General features: G+C 44.6%; 1 protein-coding gene across 1 annotated transcript in view; it reads right to left on the minus strand.

Annotated features, from left to right (window-relative positions):
* LOC310791515 (transient receptor potential cation channel subfamily M member 1-like) overlaps nt 1–19,651 on the minus strand; it is a gene marked incomplete at both ends in the record, with an annotated part of 49,017 nt that overhangs the window by 10,998 nt on the left and 18,368 nt on the right. Inside the window, 14 exons of the mRNA XM_083653190.1 lie at nt 256–393; nt 2,549–2,680; nt 4,670–4,898; nt 5,774–6,066; nt 6,222–6,251; nt 6,685–6,825; nt 7,100–7,150; nt 8,133–8,267; nt 8,811–8,996; nt 9,507–9,607; nt 10,806–10,878; nt 14,154–14,277; nt 16,326–16,500; nt 18,918–19,089. Of these exons, the coding sequence (XP_083509316.1) occupies nt 256–393; nt 2,549–2,680; nt 4,670–4,898; nt 5,774–6,066; nt 6,222–6,251; nt 6,685–6,825; nt 7,100–7,150; nt 8,133–8,267; nt 8,811–8,996; nt 9,507–9,607; nt 10,806–10,878; nt 14,154–14,277; nt 16,326–16,500; nt 18,918–19,089 (1,980 nt within the window). The remainder of the gene's footprint in view (nt 1–255; nt 394–2,548; nt 2,681–4,669; nt 4,899–5,773; nt 6,067–6,221; nt 6,252–6,684; nt 6,826–7,099; nt 7,151–8,132; nt 8,268–8,810; nt 8,997–9,506; nt 9,608–10,805; nt 10,879–14,153; nt 14,278–16,325; nt 16,501–18,917; nt 19,090–19,651) is intronic.

A 19,651-nucleotide genomic window follows, 5' to 3' on the forward strand; every position in this document is an offset into this window, starting at 1 on the left:
CCTGCCTGCATGCCTGTCTGTCTGTCTGTGTCTGTCTGTCTGTCTGTCAGTCTGCCTGCCTGCCTGTCTGTGTCTGTCTGTCTGTCTGTCTGTCTGTCAGTCTGCCTGCCTGTCTGTGTGTGTCTGTCTGTCTGTCTGTCTGTCTGTCTGTCTGTCTGTCTTCCTGTCTGTCTGTCTGTCTGTCTGTCTCTCTGCGACAATGGGTCATTGATCTAGAGATGCAACAGTGTTTTGAATCATCAAATGTCCACTTGCCGTGTTGAACCAGAACTTGGTAAACGGGGTGTTGTAGAACTCATAGATCTTCTTCCCGATGGGAATCCTCCTCCTCTGCTTCTTGTTTTCCTCGTCATCGCCCTTCTTAGACATGGCGTCAACGTTAGAGACACCGTCCTGAAAATCAATTAGTTACACAAACTGACTTGAAGCAATACACTTTTTCTGATGCACTTTTCAATACTGTTTTTTTTTAATAAAAAAAATCAATGAAAATGTCAGACATGAATTATTAACAGAATCAGAGAGGAATAAAGCTGGGATTTCCCCCCAATTGTATTTGGCCAATTCCCCCTGCTGTCCCGGGCGTTGCTCCACCCCGTCTGCCGATCTGGGGAGAGATATAAACTAGCACATGCTTCCTCCGATACATGTGCAGACGCCAGCCGCTTCTTTTCACCTGACATGCTATTCCTCCAATTCCGCTCCCCGATCCCCCTCGAACAGGCTGACCAGAGGAGGCACTAGTGCAGCGACCAGGACATACTGTAATACCCTTAATCCGGCTTCCCACCCTCAGACCCGGCCAATTGTGCCTGTATGGACGCCCGACCAAGCCGGAGGTAACACAGGGGCGCAAAGCTGCAACCCTCGTGTTGGTAGGCAGGGAATCAACCCCTGCACTACCCGGACGCCCAGATACAGCCTTTATAAACAAGTGATATACAAGCCTGCCAATAAAAACTGTTTTAAGAATTCCTTTAGAAAGAGGACAATTTTGCCCATATAAAATGGCTGCTGGACTTGTGAATGTGCTTGTGTCTGCATGGTGTCGTACCCTGCTGGACTTGTGAATGTGCTTGTGTCTGCATGGTGCCATACCCTGCTGGACTTGTGAATGTGCTTGTGTCTGCATGTTGGCGTACCCTGCTGGACTTGTGAATGTGCTTGTGTCTGCATGGTGCCATACCCTGCTGGACTTGTGAATGTGCTTGTGTCTGCATGTTGGCGTACCCTGCTGGACTTGTGAATGTGCTTGTGTCTGCATGGTGCCATACCCTGCTGGACTTGTGAATGTGCTTGTGTCTACATGGTGGCGTACCCTGCTGGACTTGTGAATGTGCTTGTGTCTACATGGAGGCGTACCCTGCTGGACTTGTGAATGTGCTTGTGTCTACATGGTGCCATACCCTGCTGGACTTGTGAATGTGCTTGTGTCTACATGGTGCCATACCCTGCTGGACTTGTGAATGTGCTTGTGTCTACATGGTGCCATACCCTGCTGGACTTGTGAATGTGCTTGTGTCTACATGGAGGCGTACCCTGCTGGACTTGTGAATGTGCTTGTGTCTACATGGAGGCGTACCCTGCTGGACTTGTGAATGTGCTTGTGTCTACATGGTGCCATACCCTGCTGGACTTGTGAATGTGCTTGTGTCTACATGGAGGCGTACCCTGCTGGACTTGTGAATGTGCTTGTGTCTACATGGTGGTGTACCCTGCTGGACTTGTGAATGTGCTTGTGTCTGCATGGTGGCGTACCCTGCTGGACTTGTGAATGTGCTTGTGTCTACATGGTGGCGTACCCTGCTGGACTTGTGAATGTGCTTGTGTCTACATGGTGGCGTACCCTGCTGGACTTGTGAATGTGCTTGTGTCTGCATGGTTCCGTACCCTGCTGGACTTGTGAATGTGCTTGTGTCTACATGGTGTCGTACCCTGCTGTGCTTGTGAATGTGCTTGTGTCTACATGGTGGTGTACCCTGCTGGACTTGTGAATGTGCTTGTGTCTACATGGTGGCGTACCCTGCTGGACTTGTGAATGTGCTTGTGTCTACATGGAGGCGTACCCTGCTGGACTTGTGAATGTGCTTCTGTCTACATGGTGGCGTACCCTGCTGGACTTGTGAATGTGCTTGTGTCTACATGGAGGCGTACCCTGCTGGACTTGTGAATGTGCTTGTGTCTACATGGGCGTACCCTGCTGGACTTGTGAATGTGCTTGTGTCTGTATGGTGTCGTACCCTGCTGGACTTGTGAATGTGCTTGTGTCTGTATGGTGTCGTACCCTGCTGGACTTGTGAATGTGCTTGTGTCTGTATGGTGTCGTACCCTGCTGGACTTGTGAATCTGCTTGTGTCTGTATGGTGTCGTACCCTGCTGGACTTGTGAATGTGCTTGTGTCTGCATGGTGCTGTACCCTGCTGGACTTGTGAATGTGCTTGTGTCTGTATGGTGTCGTACCCTGCTGGACTTGTGAATGTGCTTGTGTCTGCATGGTGCTGTACCCTGCTGGACTTGTAAATGTGCTTGTGTCTGCATGGTGGCGTACCCTGCTGGACTTGTTGTCATCGTCCTTCTCTTTGGCGTCGTCGCTCTCCTTGGAGGAGTGATAAGCCGTATCGTCTCCCAGCCGAAGGTCCAATAGGAGGATTGAAGGAGGAAAAACGATGCCTAAAATCACCTGGGGACAAGATGAACAGTCTGAACATACAGTATAATTAACAGAAGAAGAAGAAGAAGAAGAAGAAGAAGAAGAAGAAGAAGAAGAAGAAGAAGAAGAAGAAGAAGAAGAAGAAGAAGAAGAAGAATCTGGCAAAACAACAATGGGTATTCCATAATAATAATAATAATAATAATAATAATAATAATAATGATAATAAAATGTAATCACACTTCCCAAAACTCATTAAAACGTCTGTAAAACATCATACGCGATGAAGGACTTGAAAGTAGAAAACACCATAGATGACACTGATCTTAATCGCCTGTGAATCTCATCAATTCACCGAAACGCATGAACACCAACCAACCAAATAAATAAACAAACATACATACATACATACATACAAACAAACAAACAAACAAACAAACAAACAAACAAACAAACAAACAAACGGACACACCGAGCCCGAGCAGAGCTGAGCTCCAAAAGAAAAAAAGAAAAACGTTGGTCCCTCAAAAAATGAATGTGGCTTATGGTTGAAAATGTACTTTGAAAAGGCTGTGGCTCGAACCCCAGTCGTCAGCATGAAAGGAAAAGATATATGCCCATCCACCACCCCGACCCCCTTACTGGCCACCATTTTGTTTCTATGTCACATTACTTCCTGTTTATAGCTCCTCACTCTCGACTGACAGAAACAAAGTACTGCAAGCAAAAGATACTTCCAATTGAGAGACATTATTTTGAAAGTCGTGCTGAGTGTCACGAAAAGAAAAGAAAAAAGGTGTCCATGTACAGTCTACGCAAATCTATAGATTACAATTCCCATTCCACAAACGAGACCGGGTTAAGTTAAACTAACTTATCCTTTATTGTCCCGGTGGCAAAATTGATCCTCTGCATTTGACCCATCCTGTAACTAGGAACCTTCCTGTAACTAGGAGCAGCGGGCAGCGCCAGGGACCAACTCCAGTTCTTTTGCCAGTGCCTTGGTATTAACCCTAACATACATGTCTTTGACAGGAGTATTAACCCTAACATACATGTCTTTGACAGGAGTATTAACCCTAACATACATGTCTTTGACAGGAGTATTAACCCTAACATACATGTCTTTGACAGGAGTATTAACCCTAACATACATGTCTTTGACAGGAGTATTAACCCTAACATACATGTCTGACAGGAGTATTAACCCTAACATACATGTCTTTAACAGGAGTATTAACCCTAACATACATGTCTTTGACAGGAGTATTAACCCTAACATACATGTCTTTGACAGGAGTATTAACCCTAACATACATGTCTTTGACAGGAGTATTAACCCTAACATACATGTCTTTGAAAGGAGTATTAACCCTAACATACATGTCTTTGACAGGAGTATTAACCCTAACATACATGTCTTTGAAAGGAGTATTAACCCTAACATACATGTCTTTGACAGGAGTATTAACCCTAACATACATGTCTTTGACATGAGTATTAACCCTAACATACATGTCTTTGACATGAGTATTAACCCTAACATACATGTCTTTGAAAGGAGTATTAACCCTAACATACATGTCTTTGACATGAGTATTAACCCTAACATACATGTCTTTGAAAGGAGTATTAACCCTAACATACATGTCTTTGACAGGAGTATTAACCCTAGCATACATGTCTTTGAAAGGAGTATTAACCCTAACATACATGTATTTTACAGGAGTAGCATACATGTCTTTGAAAGGAGTATTAACCCTAACATACATGTATTTTACAGGAGTATTAACCCTAACATACATGTCTTTCATGGTGGGAGGAAACCGGAGCAGCCGCAGGAAACCCACACGAACACGGTGGGGGGGAACATGCAAACTTCACACAGAAAGGACCTGGGATGGAGCGGGGGTTCAAACCCGGGACCTTCTTGTTGCGAGGTGACAGTGCTAACCACTGAGCCACTGGTACCATCCCGGGTGAAGTAGGCGTGACACACAGGACTGATGGGCGGCGCACCTTGAGGCCGTTGCTCTTGCCCATCCTCAGGCAGCCCATCCACATGTCGGTGAGCAGCATCTGGCTGCAGGTGTGGGCGATGAAGTCTCGGTGCTTGGCGGCCACAGCCAGCTTCAGACAGGTGGAGTTACTCCAGTTGTTCAGCTCGTAGGTCAGCAGCTTCATGGCCACCTGCTCGTCGTGTTTGTACGACTGGTCCAGTAGCTCGTACGCCAGCTGACCAAACTCCCTGCAGGACAAACGCAAAAACAGCATGCTTAGATCGTCCAAACTCATTTCATTTCATTTATTTAATGTGTGACTCATTGACCATGATCACATGGTATGGAGCACAAACAAAACATACAAAAACAATATACAATGGCACACAGCATGGCTAGTGCATATGTCATTTAAACAGAGGCAGGACAATCTTCAAAAAAACACCTAATTTCCACATAACTTTTGGTCTGTCTGATTGTAATAATAAGATCAGTTTAAACATAGATGGACAAGTTAAATAATATTTGGGTAAATATAACTCTCTGAAATTCAAAATAATTGCATTCTTGCATTCAAACAACATATGATACTCGTCTCCCACACAGTTGTCACTACAGAGGTTACAGATCCTCATACTTCTATGCAGTCCTTTATATCTGCCTGTCTCCACTTCCTCATTCTGGGTCACACGTCACATCTTTGTCCTCTGCTGCTCCAGTCTGCTCATCCTGCAGCTCTCCTCACCCAGTGGTGTAACAAAGTATTAATACTTAAGGACAGTACTTAAGTATTTTTTCTGAGTATCTGTACTTTACTAGTATTTATATTTCTGTCAATTTTCACTTTTACTTTTACTCCACAGCTTTTCCGGGTAAAATATAATTGGCTGAGCTGTTATGGAAGTCCGGCTCTCTGCATGCATCGTTCAAATGCGCCGCACGAGTTGCACCACGCCGTCCGTGGTTGGTCAATTCATAGCCTACTGTATGTCTGTCACTCATTTTGTTTTGGTCTTTAGGGGCGGCCCTTAACTACTTTTCACAATGCAGACGTATAGCATGTGCGACTCACTTGGAGTTGTTGGCCAGGTCCCTCCCCTCTCTCCCAGCATGTGTGACTCACTTGGAGTTGTTGTCCAGGTCCTGGGAGATGTCGTCCACCAGCTGGCTCTGGGACGACTCGTGGGCCATGGCCTTGTAGAGCTTACAGGCCACCAGAGCCTTGGCCATGGCCTCCTCGCCACGCTTCCACAGGAACAGCGCCATCTTCTGGCGCTTCATGAGCACGGCCCACACCATGAGCTCGTGGAAGGGGTACTGGAACCTGCTGACCTCGGGGTCGTCCACGTCGATGTCCAGCTCCTCCTCTTTCTTCTTGTTCTTCTTGCCTTTGCCCTTCGAACGCGGCTCGTCGTCCTGGAGGGAAGCGATGGAGCAACGTCAATGTGGCTCTTTACACATGTAAATCGTCGGTTTGGAAAACGGGGAAAACGACTCACATAAACATAATGGTACGTTTTTTAAGACATTTTAGATTTTAGTCCTTGAGATTCTCCATATTTTATACCTACCTCCATTCCAAGAAGTTTCAGTGCTTTGGGCTGCAAGACAAAAAACAGAAATATATATTTACTAGTATAGAGAGTTGCTTCACTCCAAAATACACATCAGAACACCGGATTTTTCCATGAACTAAACTGATCGGGTGAATCCAGGTAAAAGCTTGAATCTCATAAGTTTCACTGATTTAAATAGATTATGATATTTTGTAGACTTAGTATTTACCCTCCTCAAGCCAGTCACCAGAATAAAACACTGGCATTTTACGTGTCTGCAAATTAGGATACGCATAATCTCAGTGTGAAACAAAACATCTGCAAAATATGTTTCTAAAACATGCCAATTTTTACATTTATGCAAATGCAAACCTGCAAGCTAAGTTTTCTAATTTAGCTTCCCATACTGATGACCTAGCACTGCCTAGTGTGTGTGTGTGTGTGTGTGTGTGTGTGTGTGTGTGCGCGTGTTGCTCACTCTCTTCAGGCCGTACAGGTTGTTGTACAGCGTCCTGAAGCTCTTCCTGGTGTACTTGCAGCGGTAAGCTCCGCCCATCAGGAACTCCAGCACCAGCCCAATGTCGATCAGGGTGATCTGGTAATCTGGAGGGAGGTTCCCCTGAAATCACATCACATGAGCAAATTGCATTGCAATTGTTTGAGAAACATTGTCATTAGGTATAGAAAAAAAGTTTTCCCTCAACTTGCAATTTTTGCCAGTTCCAACAATTTTAGAGCAAAAAAAAAGTGTTGCTGGAGCTTTTGACCTCTTGGATCACTGACATGTCACAGATCATGGACGTTTGGGCTGGCTTCATCTCCGTGAAGACATTCCACATGGTGTCATGTAAAAAGACATTCCACATGGCGTCATGTAAAAAGACCATAGTCACCTTCTTGACGTCTCTGACCACAAAGTGCAGTGTGTTGGTTGGCCCAAGCCTCTATAGAGAGAAAGACAGAAAAACACACAAACCGATCAAAACCTCCACATTCTGATTACACGCTCAGTCAGATCAAAACCTCCACATTCTGATTATATGCTCAGTCAGATCAAAACCTCCACATTCTGATTATAGGCTCAGTCCAGGCACGCTGGAACTATTATTAACTAGGGGGTGCTGCAAGGAAGGGACTCTCGGCGGTGACCGGGATCCCCGTTGTTCCAGCCTTAAAATGTGTTAGGCTATATAAGGATTTTCGAAAAAATCGATGGAGAAAATGAATGCGGGGAACTCTTTTCCGGGGCAAGAGATGTCACGTGACACTGAGGGAACCTCCACCACTCCTCAAAGCCCCCAAGCCTTTGTTGCTTTGTGAATTGTGATTATTGTGAATTGTGATTTTTCTACTTCGTACTACCTAATGGCAACTTTTCTCAAAAATTGCCCTGGAATTTGCTGTTTTATGTTTGTTTGTTTGTTGTGTTTTTTTTTTCTTCTCTGTATTGCAAGTTGAGGAACTTGTTTTGCTGTTTTTTCCTGAGAAATCGCAGGGATTTTGAAAAATTGCAAGCCCCCACAAATATTCCAGGAATCGGTTGAATTTGCATGAAATTATTGCGATTGCAAAATCGCAATTTCCTGGAGGGTGTGAAACCCAGCCTGACGTCTTAAAGCGGGATCATGTCTATGTTCCCCGGGTTATATGTTCCCCGGGTTCTATATTCCCCGTTTTTCACTAACCCTAAACCTAACCTCCCCCAGACCCTAACCCAAAACCTAACCTCTCCCACCCCCCACGCCTAAACCTAACCTCCCCCAGACCCTAACCCAAAACCTAACCTCTCCCAGGGAACATAGCGGGGTTCTATGTTCCCCGGTCCCACAAAAACGGGGAACATAGGACCCGGGGAACATAGGACCCGGGGAACATAGGGATGACTCCCTTAAAGCCCAGGTGCGACAGGCAGCGCTCTCTGCTCACCGTGTTGTACAGCTCCTCCAGGCGGGGGATAGTGAGGAAGTGATGGATGTTGACGCCGTTTTCTATCAGCAGCTTGACGAAGTCCACGCGGTCCAGAACCAGAGCGTCCATCATGGCCTGTTCCAGAGAGTTCACCTGCAGAAGAAGAACATCCACTTTACCTCCAGACACACATGCCGCCTGCATGAAGAACACCTTCACTACCAACAGTAGTGAGAGGAACCCATCTGCGGTAGCCTACTCTGTAATGCTTCAGTTTAGTAGCTAAATCAGTTTAGTAGCTAAATCAGTTTAGTAGCTTAATCAGTTTAGTAGCTGAATCAGTTAGCTAAATCAGTTTAGTAGCTAAATCAGTTAGCTAAATCAGTTTAGTAGCTAAATCAGTTTAGTAGCTAAATCAGTTTAGTAGCTAGCTAAATCAGTGAGCTAAATCAGTTCAGTATAGCTAAATCAGTTTAGTAGCTAAATCAGTTTAGTAGCTAAATCAGTGAGCTAAATCAGTTCAGTAGCTAAATCAGTTTAGTAGCTAAATCAGTGAGCTAAATCAGTTTCGTAGCTAAATCAGCTAGCTAAATCAGTTTAATCAGTTTGAGCTGATAAAACTTTGTTGTCATGAGTTGTCAAGTTGAACCGTAAATCCTAGCATCATGTATTCCACTATGTAGTGTAGTGTTGTACCCAGCTGAGCAGCTGCAGCTTCCTGGGGTCGGTTTCCTCTGGAGGCTCAGGTTTGCTTTTGCCTCCTTTGCCCTTCTTGCCCCGGGCCTTCCCTTTCCCCGCCCCCCCTGCCCCTCCTCCCCCCGCCCCTCCTCGCTGGGCGGGCGTCGGGCTCTTCGGCCGGTCGGCGGGCAAGGCGCTCACCGGCTGCAGAAACAACCAGGAAAACACACAGTGAGACAGACATGTTCCCTCAAGGTTTACGTTTAGTTTATTGGCACAAAGGAGCATAAAGTACGTGGCTGAGAGACGAAACAATCAGACAAATGTCATTCCACTCTATGAAAATCACTGCAAATGGTAAATGGACTGCATTTACGTATATAGTGCTTTTAACCAGCTTTACAATGTGCCTACATTCACCCATTCACACACCGAAGGCGGCAAGCTGCCACGCAGGGTGCTGGCACAGCCATCGGGAGCAATTCAGGGTTCAGTGTCTTGCCCAAGGACACTTCGACATGGGGACTGGAGGAGCTGGGGATCGAACCACCGACCTTCTGATTAGTGGACGACCTGCTCTATACCTCCTGAGCCCCAGCCGCCACATTTGTCAATTTCCCCCTTTCTCTCAAGTACCCCCTGTATTGCCTCCACGTACCACTAGGGGTATGCATGCCCTGGTTTGAGAAGCACTGCTCTCAGGTATAAACTCACAGGCCAGTGGTGTCCGTAGACAAAGATCTGGCTGCGGGCGATGTCCACTCTGTTCCAGGCCAGAGCCAGACTCAGCTGGTCCGGCGCCGAGGCATTCGTACCTGAAACCAGAGTCATAGAGATATAAGAGTTGCATCATCTCCATTCACTCCAATAGACATTTTTTTATGTTTTTTTGATTTTTTTTTACCTCACAATAAGTTCCCAGAATGGACAGTTTGCAATGTACTTTGAAAGGCTAAGATGTTCAATCGAATCGTATATTATCAGCTTTATTTTATACCTTCAAACGTACTTCCTGGAACTATTCCCCCCACACACACTATAGCTACGCCTACGTGAGTCATTTTGGACTTCCATTGGCTCCACTCTCTCTTCTATATCACTCTGCCTGAAATCACACAAACACGTCACCGCAGCATGTTTGGCTATAGTACAAATCAAAGGTGAATAACAGTAATAGTAAACATCTTGTCCCCCACCAGTGATGGAGCTCCACACTTGGGTCAGTCCCATTTATTGTCAATGCCGCCCCCTAGTGGCACAAAGTCAACATTACAGTGTGAGTAACAAACTAACTAAGGAACTAATGGACAAGAACATGGTGGGGAACACAAAGAAATGAATGAACATCTGCTGAGTGTCCAGTTCTACTAAGATGAATACTGCAGTTAAGATCATCTAAGTAGGAAACTGTAAGTTCAAAGGTAATGTGTTTAGGATACAGAAAGCCAATCACAACCACCTATCATCAGATGCTTATACGGTACCACAGGAAACAGTCCAGAAAACATGGATGCTAACACTTCTGTCTCGTAGGTGTAAAAGTCAATGGGATTTTTGTATGGGGATTTCGGTTAAATGCATGAAATAAGGTATGTGGTAAACGTTTATGAAACAGCTAAATTTGTGTTCAGCAAGATCATCTTCACAAATGAGGACCACTTCTATCACTTTTGAAGTGTTTTCTGGAAACCGCATTTTGCGTTTTACGGTTGAAAAGTCAGAATAACAGTAGCCTACTATGTTTTAATTTATACTAGAAAATTATACTAGAAAATTTTAATACAAATGAAATAATTTTGAAAGAAAAGTCATAACAGTGTTTCTCATTTGTGAAGACTATCTTGCTGAACACAAACTTCGTCCCATAACCCTTTTCCCCAGACGGCCTACAAAAATACATCATCCCTGTGGTACTCTATAATGTGTCGTCTTCGAATCTGACGGGACGTATACAACACACACACACACACACACACACACACACACACACACACACACAGGTGTGTGGTGTACCTTTGAGCAGAGCCGTCAGGATGGACATCTCGATGTCTTGCTGTCCCTCTGAGCCCATGCGGAACACGGTGATCTGCAGCAGACAAACAACACATTGGCCCATCATTGGCTGCATTTTTGTCCAGGGAGGGCCATACCAGAAAAAAGACTAAACGATAAGGTTGAAATCAATACCATGATAATCATAAGGACTTTCCTCGATATAATCAATATATCAAATTAATGTTCATCTCATTGACCCGAATGGCAATGGGTTCGGTGTGATGTCAAACAAATTTGATGTTTTCAAATACTCATGTATGTAATATTCCTATACCATTTTTAAGTAACGTTTGCTTGTCCTCATCAATTTAGACAGCAGAAATGTATTACTATATTAAAATGTGTTCATATCATCACAATATGATCCCGCTGAAAGACAATACACAATCATATTGAATTATCGTCCACTCCAGCCTTAATTCAAGCAAGTCCACACACTACTACTGTATTACCTTCTGATTCTGAAGTGGACTAGTGAAGACTGTGTGCGGAGTTAATGGAGTTATTGCAGTGATGTCAGAGGTCACACTGTGTGTGGAGTTAATAGTCAGTCAAGGCAGTGATGTCAGAGGTCAAACTGTGTGCGGAGTTAATGGAGTTATTGCAGTGATGTCAGAGGTCAAACTGTGTGTGGAGTTAATAGTCAGTCAAGGCAGTGATGTCAGAGGTCAAACTGTGTGTGGAGTTAATAGTCAGTCAAGGCAGTGATGTCAGAGGTCAGACTGTGTGCGGAGTTAATGGAGTTATTGCAGTGATGTCAGAGGTCAGACTGTGTGTGGAGTTAATAGAGTCATGGCAGTGATGTCAGAGGTCAGACTGTGTGTGGAGTTAATAGAGTCATGGCAGTGATGTCAGAGATCAGACTGTGTGTGTGGAGTGAATAGAGTCATGGCAGTGATGTCAGAGGTCAGACTGTGTGTGTGGAGTGAATAGAGTCATGGCAGTGATGTCAGAGATCAGACTGTGTGTGTGGAGTTAATAGAGTCATGGCAGTGATGTCAGAGATCAGACTGTGTGTGTGTGGAGTTAATGGAGTCATGGTAGTGATGTCAGAGGTCAGACTGTGTGTGGAGTTAATACAGTCATGGCAGTGATGTCAGAGGTCAGACTGTGTGTGGAGTTAATAGAGTCATGGCAGTGATGTCAGAGATCAGACTGTGTGTGGAGTTAATGGAGTCATGGCAGTGATGTCAGAGGTCAGACTGTGTGTGGAGTTAATAGAGTCATGGCAGTGATGTCAGAGGTCAGACTGTGTGTGGAGTTAATGGAGTCATGGCAGTGATGTCAGAGGTCAGACTGTGTGTGTGGAGTGAATAGAGTCATGGCAGTGATGTCAGAGGTCAGACTGTGTGTGGAGTTAATAGAGTCATGGCAGTGATGTCAGAGGTCAGACTGTGTGTGGAGTTAATAGAGTCATGGCAGTGATGTCAGAGGTCAGACTGTGTGTGGAGTTAATAGAGTCATGGCAGTGATGTCAGAGGTCAGACTGTGTGTGGAGTTAATAGAGTCAAGGCAGTGATGTCAGAGTTCAAACTGTGTGTGTGTGGAGTTGATGGAGTAACTCGGCCTTTCGTTGTTCATTGTGGTTGAAATAACATGGCGACCTCGTGACCCGTCACACAGTCTAGAGCCTGAAGTACATCAGCTCTAATTCACCATGAGAGACATCTTTGTTGGGGGGGCGTCCCTCCAAATTGACTCAGGGCGGCGTGGCGAGGAGGTCACATGGTCACATGGTCACATGGGCCCGAACACAGCCAGGTTGTGTGTGTGTGTGTCTGCTGATCCGGGACGGTCCCGCATTCAGCACACACAAGGAGCCGCGTTGTTCTGTCAGAACCCTCGTGGTTCCAATACAAGGCCGTCGTTCCAAAAGCACCCGGCAAGTATCCCGTTTAAATCAAAAGGAATGTGACTCGAAACGTATCACTTATTGATTCAAAAATAATAGATCAACTATCTGGTGCACATTTCTTATCTCATCCGTGCCTATATTTTGAGCACAGGCCTCAATAGCAGATCTAAGCCACACAAACACTGAACGAGCTCCTCCACACAGAAAGGCCAATCTAAAAAGGCCCGGGTCACATCGAATCTGGATAGAAATCATTTAGATTGAATGGAGTTGATTATAAAAGGATTTCTGTCTCCTGTTTAAATCTATGGGACAGGCTTGGAGCATGTGACCAGCTGTTCACAGAGACGTGCATTGTGGGATTAAATACAAGCCGGGGGTCGGGGTCAATGTGAACAGTGTGTGTGTGTGTGTGTGTGTGTGTGTGTGTGTGTGTGTGTGTGTGTGTGTGTGTGTGTGTGTGTGTGTGTGTGTGTGTGTGTGTTGGGGGGGGGGGTGCAGTTTGACCAGTGAAACGGTCTTATATCTGCATTAATGCATGATTCCGCCTCAGGTCCCATCACTTCACAGAGCAGGATACAGCACATGCTATAAATATGCAACAATAAATAAAACACATGAAAGAACGGGGAATTCTCTTTGTAAATTGAATTTCTTGCAGTAAATTGCTGTACAGTAAGAGTAAGGAAGATCATTTTTATATGATTTGACCCAAATACTTTACTCCTATGAATAAAGGTATGTCCTCTCATTGAATTAATATGGCAAATGTTAATGTCTCAGCAATCTTCCCTGTGTGTTGTGTATTTATACTACAGTATACTAGGGATTCGACAAAAGGTTTTGACATGAAATTTAGCCATATGCACAGTTGAGGTAAAAATAAATAAATAAATAAATAAATAAATAAATAAATAAATAAATAAATAAATAAATAAATAAATAAATAAATAAATAAATGTTTATATATTTATTTGTGGTTGAATAATAAATGCTGTTTAGAACAGTCTCTGTCCTGCACATGATGACACATCTGTTTGTAACTGCCACGGTTAAAAAGGAGAAGTAAAAATATAACATGAAACAAAGTCAAATAAAATGAAGTAGTGATGGGTGGTGATGATGATGGTGATGATGGTGATGGTGAAGGGCATGTTGAGTAGTTGGATGATGACTTGTTGAAACCAGGGCAGGTTTTGGGGTGAGACAAAACGGTGAAACACAAATGACAGAGCAACATATGAATGAACAGCTGGACTTTATTGGTACTTTAATGGAAAAACAGATGAATTCAGATGGACGTTAAACACACATGTAAACTCCTTTTGAAATTGTAAATGATATTGTATAGCCTACTACTGTTTGCTCTGCTATTCCTTTGTTGTTGTTGTGTAACCCTGTAACCAGCCTGCTCGCTCCCCAGCAGCAGCTCTCCGTGCTGGTGGACCTACCAGCGTTTTCTTCTTCATGCACTCCATCAGCATGAGGAAGATCTGCTGCGCCTGGCTGCGGCCGTAGCTGAAGGTCTTCTGGATGGTGACCAGCAGCTGGTCTTTGACGTTCTCACTCAACACCCTGTGGAAAACACCCAGGCATAATAGCAATCAATCAATCAATTTGATATAGTGTCAAATCATGACAAGTTAGTAAAGTTACTCAAGATGCTTTACAAATAGAGCAGGTATAAGACCTGGGGCCGGTTGCACAAAACACCTTGAGCTAAGATTTTCCAACAAGATCCCTAATAATATAATCAAATTAATATAATAAAATAATATCATGAAATTAAGTGTGTGAATTCTCTGAATGCTTTTAAAAACCTTAAAGCGTAAGCTAGAGTAATGTGCTGAGCCTTTCGTTGAAATGGTTTTTGAACTTGTGTTGATGGTATCTCTAGTTGTATCTAGTTTATTTTTATTCTCGATTGTTCTGTACTGTTTAGCCTCTATGTAAGGGTTAATGTACGACGAGGTGTACATTATCACTTTTTAAGGGACGACGCGAGAGGCGTGAACCGTCCGAGGCGAAGCCGAGGATGGTTGCCTCCGCGAAGTCCCTTAAAAAGTGATAATGTACACCTCGAAGTGCATTAACCCGCTTATACCATGGTCACTTGCCAACAAAACAATAAGACCAGTCATTTATATTTCCATGTGTAATAAATAAAGCAATCTAAATGGCTAAATGTCTGTTATTCATACTGTAAATCAGTCTTCCACGAAATAAAATAGTCCCTCCCACTATTCCACCACCCTCCGTTTTAAAGCCGACTCAAACGTTAACTTTATCACAGGAATGCGGGTTTAACGATGTTTTGCGTTCTACATTAAATGAAGACATTACCGTTTGGCAGCTTGCTTTATTTTGTATGATAGATACGTATTGGCCAAGTATATTAACATTTAAGAGCGATCGAGTTTCAGGAAGTAACACAGAGCAGCGGGGGCTGTATGTGGTGACATGCAGAGAGAACTCTCTCTTATAAGACGTAAATGGCGCGAGGCAGGAGTAGAGTGAAAACTATCTGCTTTCTGTATGTTGGAGTCCAGGTATGTTTTGTACAAGGACGTCTCTCAGTGTGTTGCTGTTAACTGCCCATTGCGTTGTTTTCTTTTTGTTGATCTCGTCTTTTTCCTCTTTGACTTGATTTGTGCATAGCGGGTGGACCCCTTGATTTGTATCAGTGATAAGAGGCAGCGCGCGCTCTCCCAGAGCGCCTGGCTGCTGGTTGCTGCAAGTTGTAAACAGGAGGTTTGACAGTTGACAGCTGAGAGCCCGGTTTCTGTCAGCTGACCAGAACAGAGCCGGGAGAGGGAATCTCCGAAACGAAAATTCTCTCTCTCTCTCTCTCTCTCTCTCTCTCTCTCTCTCTCTCTCTCTCTCTCTCTCTCTCTCTCTCTCTCTCTCTCTCTCTCTGTGTCAAAGGCCGGGCTCGCCCCCGCTCGTGCACGAGCGAGGGAAATCTCCTCTTTCTCGCCGAGAAGAGCCTGATGACGCGAGGTTAAAAAATCTCCGAAACGAAAATCAAAATTGTAAATAAGAGTTATTTTTGATAAACTGAGCACACAGGGGTGATTTAAATACTTACTTTGACCGACTCAATTTTTTTCTCAAGTTCCAAAATTGTCATATTAACCCTTAACGGGGGTATAGAGCTCAAACTGCTCTCCTGATAACACTGATGAAACTATGGCGCATTGATATGAACGGTGAACAGACCATTTAGCTAGGTGTCCATTATCACTGTACAATATCACTTTTTAATGGACACCTTGCAGCCAATCAGAATCGAGTATTCACCCAGACCATGGTATAAATGATGTTATGTGCTACTGTATGTCCTGTTTTCTAAGACCAGGGACCATGTTGGAAATAAGTGTTCTCACTTTTACATGTTTATCCCTTGGATTTTGTTGTCTTAATAAAATCAATCAATCAATCAATCAATCAATCAATCAATCATCTTACATTTTTTGGGGTGAACTTATCCTTTAATGCCAACATAATTTTACCACACACTTTTACACAATAGTACAGAAGAAACAAAACATAATTCAAAACAGCGATCATCAGAATACCCTGAGCACCACAGTGAATGGGACCCGTGTGTTGGTGACACCCACCCGTCCTCCTCACAGTATCTGTGGGCGAAGGAGATGATGTCGGAGGCGCGGCCGCTGCCGTCACACACCACCACCGGCACCGGGGGCTCCTCCCGCAGGCTCTCCAGCACCACGGAGATCACGTTAGGCCCGCCTTCCAGGACCAGACACACCAGAGGCACGCCCTGCCCAAGACCTGACACACACACACACACACACACACACACACACGCGCGCGCGCGCACACACACACCAGGGGTGTAAATTCAATTATGGGTGGGCCTGGATAAAATTGGGTGGGCCTGGATAAAATTGGGTGGGCCTGGATAAAATTGGGTGGGCCTGGATAAAATTGGTGGGGCAATTGCATGACGAAATTTTGCGCGGGAAGCGTGCAAAATTCCTAGATGTCATGAAGTCGTCATGCATTAGACTCTGGAGATGATGTGGCCTGCGTTTTTAAGCTACAAAACCATTAGCTAGCAAGGCAGCAGCAAGTTTGCCTCTAGAAAACAACCAATATATATATATATTTTTTTTTTTGGGTGGGCCAGGGCAAGAAGTGGGTGGGCCTGTGCCTACCCGGGCCCACCCGTAGAAACGCCCCTGACACACGCACACACACGCATGGTCACGTACAGGCACGCACGTGTACATGCACATTTGTACCGTATTACTATACTTGTGAGAATCTATTAACTATATTAATTCCCCCTATAGAACTCCCAGGAACAGGAACAGGAAGTCATAACACAACTGGGTCAAGTGGGCGGGGCTACATAAGGTGAATAGAACTCCCTCCCTATCAGTCGTCTGGGGAATGGCGTTGAGCCCAGCCTCTAACAAACCTACACGCCCTCGTCAAGAACACGCCTTAGTGAAAAGTACGCTTCGCCCTCATCATCTTCCTCCGTAGTGAAACAAAGTGAAGATACAGAGACTCACTTTGTGACTCGCAGAGCGCTTTTAAAACAATGACAATGGATGTCCCGAAGCAACGTTACATTATTTGTTTCTGTTTTATCTGTTTACAAGCGCACAACTTCTGCATGGCACCGGCATTAGGGAGTCAGTGAGTGAGTTAATGAGTGAGTGAGTCAGTGAGTGAGTGAGTTAATGAATGAGTGAGTTAATGAGTGAGTGAGTTAATGGGTGAGTGAGTCAGTCAGTCAGTGAGTGAGTGAGTTAATGAATGACTGAGTTAATGAATGAGTGAGTTAATGGGTGAGTGAGTGAGTTAATGGGTGAGTGAGTGAGTCACTCACTCACTCACTCAGTGAGTGAGTCAGTGAGTGAGTTAATGAATGAGTGAGTCAGTGAGTGAGTGAGTTAATGGGTAAGTGAGTCAGTGAGTTAGTGAGTTAATGAAGGAGTGAGTTAATGAGTGAGTGAGTCAGTGAGTCAGTGAGTGAGTGAGTCAGTCAGTGAGTGAGTGAGTGAGTCAGTCAGTCAGTGAGTGAGTGAGTCAGTGAGTGAGTCAGTGAGTGAGTCAGTGATCCCCTGAGACTCTTCAACAAGGACTCACACTCAGAGAGTTGAGTCATGTGTCGGCTGGTGAAGTGAGAGGTGACGGCTGAGCCTCCCTTTGCTGTCCCTGCCTTACCCACAGCTCCAGGCATAGGATGACAAAGGGAAACCCACAGGTCACATGGTTGGTCACATGGTGTTGGTCACATGGTGTCGGTCACATGATTGGGCACATGGTCATAGCATGGTGGGACTAATAAAATACGGCGGGTTCCGCACCGCACAATTGATCAAGTGCTCATGCTCAGAACGGTGCATAATGAGAGAGAGAGAGAGAGAGAGAGATGAGAGAGAGAGAGAGAGAGAGAGAGGGAGAGAGGGAGAGAGGGAGAGAGAGAGAGAGAGAGAGAGGAGAGAGAGAGAGAGAGAGAGAGAGAGACGTTAACACAGGAAGTGGCGAGGAGAGGGGGCGGCTGAGAATAGGGTTTGGCAGAAGGGGCGAGAAGCGCGCTAGTAACAATAAAATCAAGTCCAGATGCTGTCCAGTTCCACGGCGCCAAGCTACAACAAAAATGATTTACATCTACATAACATGTACAAAAGTGAACACATAATAATAATTAAAGAGGAAAGATCTACACATTAACACGATAGTTGAACACTTTATGGATATGAAATTTGGCCATTATTATAATAATATGTATATAAGTGTTTTTCTGTGCATTACAGTATTTTCCATGAGTCCAAACAATATAGCCTCGGCCTACTAACACCTTGACCTGAAAATGAGTATAACACAAATAATATCAAGATAGTGTTAAAATTAGGTGTAAAAAACTTCGTCTACCAAACAATACTTTCTTCCAAAGTAAAGTAAAACTTTCATTCCCCCCCCCCCCCCAGTAATAGCTAAGCCCACCCCTCACTCACGTGTGTTAGCTAAGCCCGCCCCCTCACTCACGTGTGTTAGCTAAGCCCGCCCCCTCACTCACGTGTGTTAGCTAAGCCCGCCCCCTCACTCACGTGTGTTAGCTAAGCCCGCCCCTCACTCACGTGTGTTAGCTAAGCCCGCCCCCTCACTCACGTGTGTTAGCTAAGCCCGCCCCCTCACTCACGTGTGTTAGCTAAGCCCGCCCCCTCACTCACGTGTGTTGATCTTCTGCAGGGAGATGTGTTTCTCCAGCTGGCGGCGGAGGCGGACCTCGGCACCGTACTTGCCACTTGTGCCGTTGTCGGCCAGGATGAAGTGGGAGTGGCTACTGTTCAGCACAGACAGCTTGCTGAGCGGGTTGGACATGGTCTGGTACGACCGCGCCACCTGCAACACATCGCATGTGGTTGTCTATATTTTTTAGACGGTCGATAGTCTGTGCATGAAATTATTCAATATGAATCTTAAAATGCTACATGTCACCCCTTTAACCAGTCAAGTTAGCTAAGTTGACGTCATCAAAATGCCTGAAGTTGTACATGTAAATTAAGTTAAACATGAGTTACTTTTCGTCTTACAGCTTGAACATATCAGAATCACTTTTCGGAATCAGAATCACTTTTATTGCCACAGTATGCAAGTTACATACGAGGAATTTGCCTTAGTGTCTCTATGCAGCGTAGCGGTCACATCAATATACAGAGATAAGAAGTAGGAAGATAACTAAAGACAATCGCAAAGTTGCAAGTGCAATCAAATCGAATCAAATCGAGTAAATATATACAATATGTACATGAGTGGTGAAGTGTTCTGTGAATGATAAATATGAATTTACGTTGGATTTACATGAGATTTACAGACTGAGTTAAATAGACGTTAAATAGGCAGTGGATTTACATGAATTTACAGTCTGAGTTAAATAAGAGTTTGCAGTGAATGTACATGAAAT

Source organism: Poromitra crassiceps (genome assembly GCF_964638095.1).
Source record: "Poromitra crassiceps genome assembly, chromosome: 16".
Taxonomy (NCBI): Eukaryota; Metazoa; Chordata; class Actinopteri; order Beryciformes; family Melamphaidae; genus Poromitra; species Poromitra crassiceps.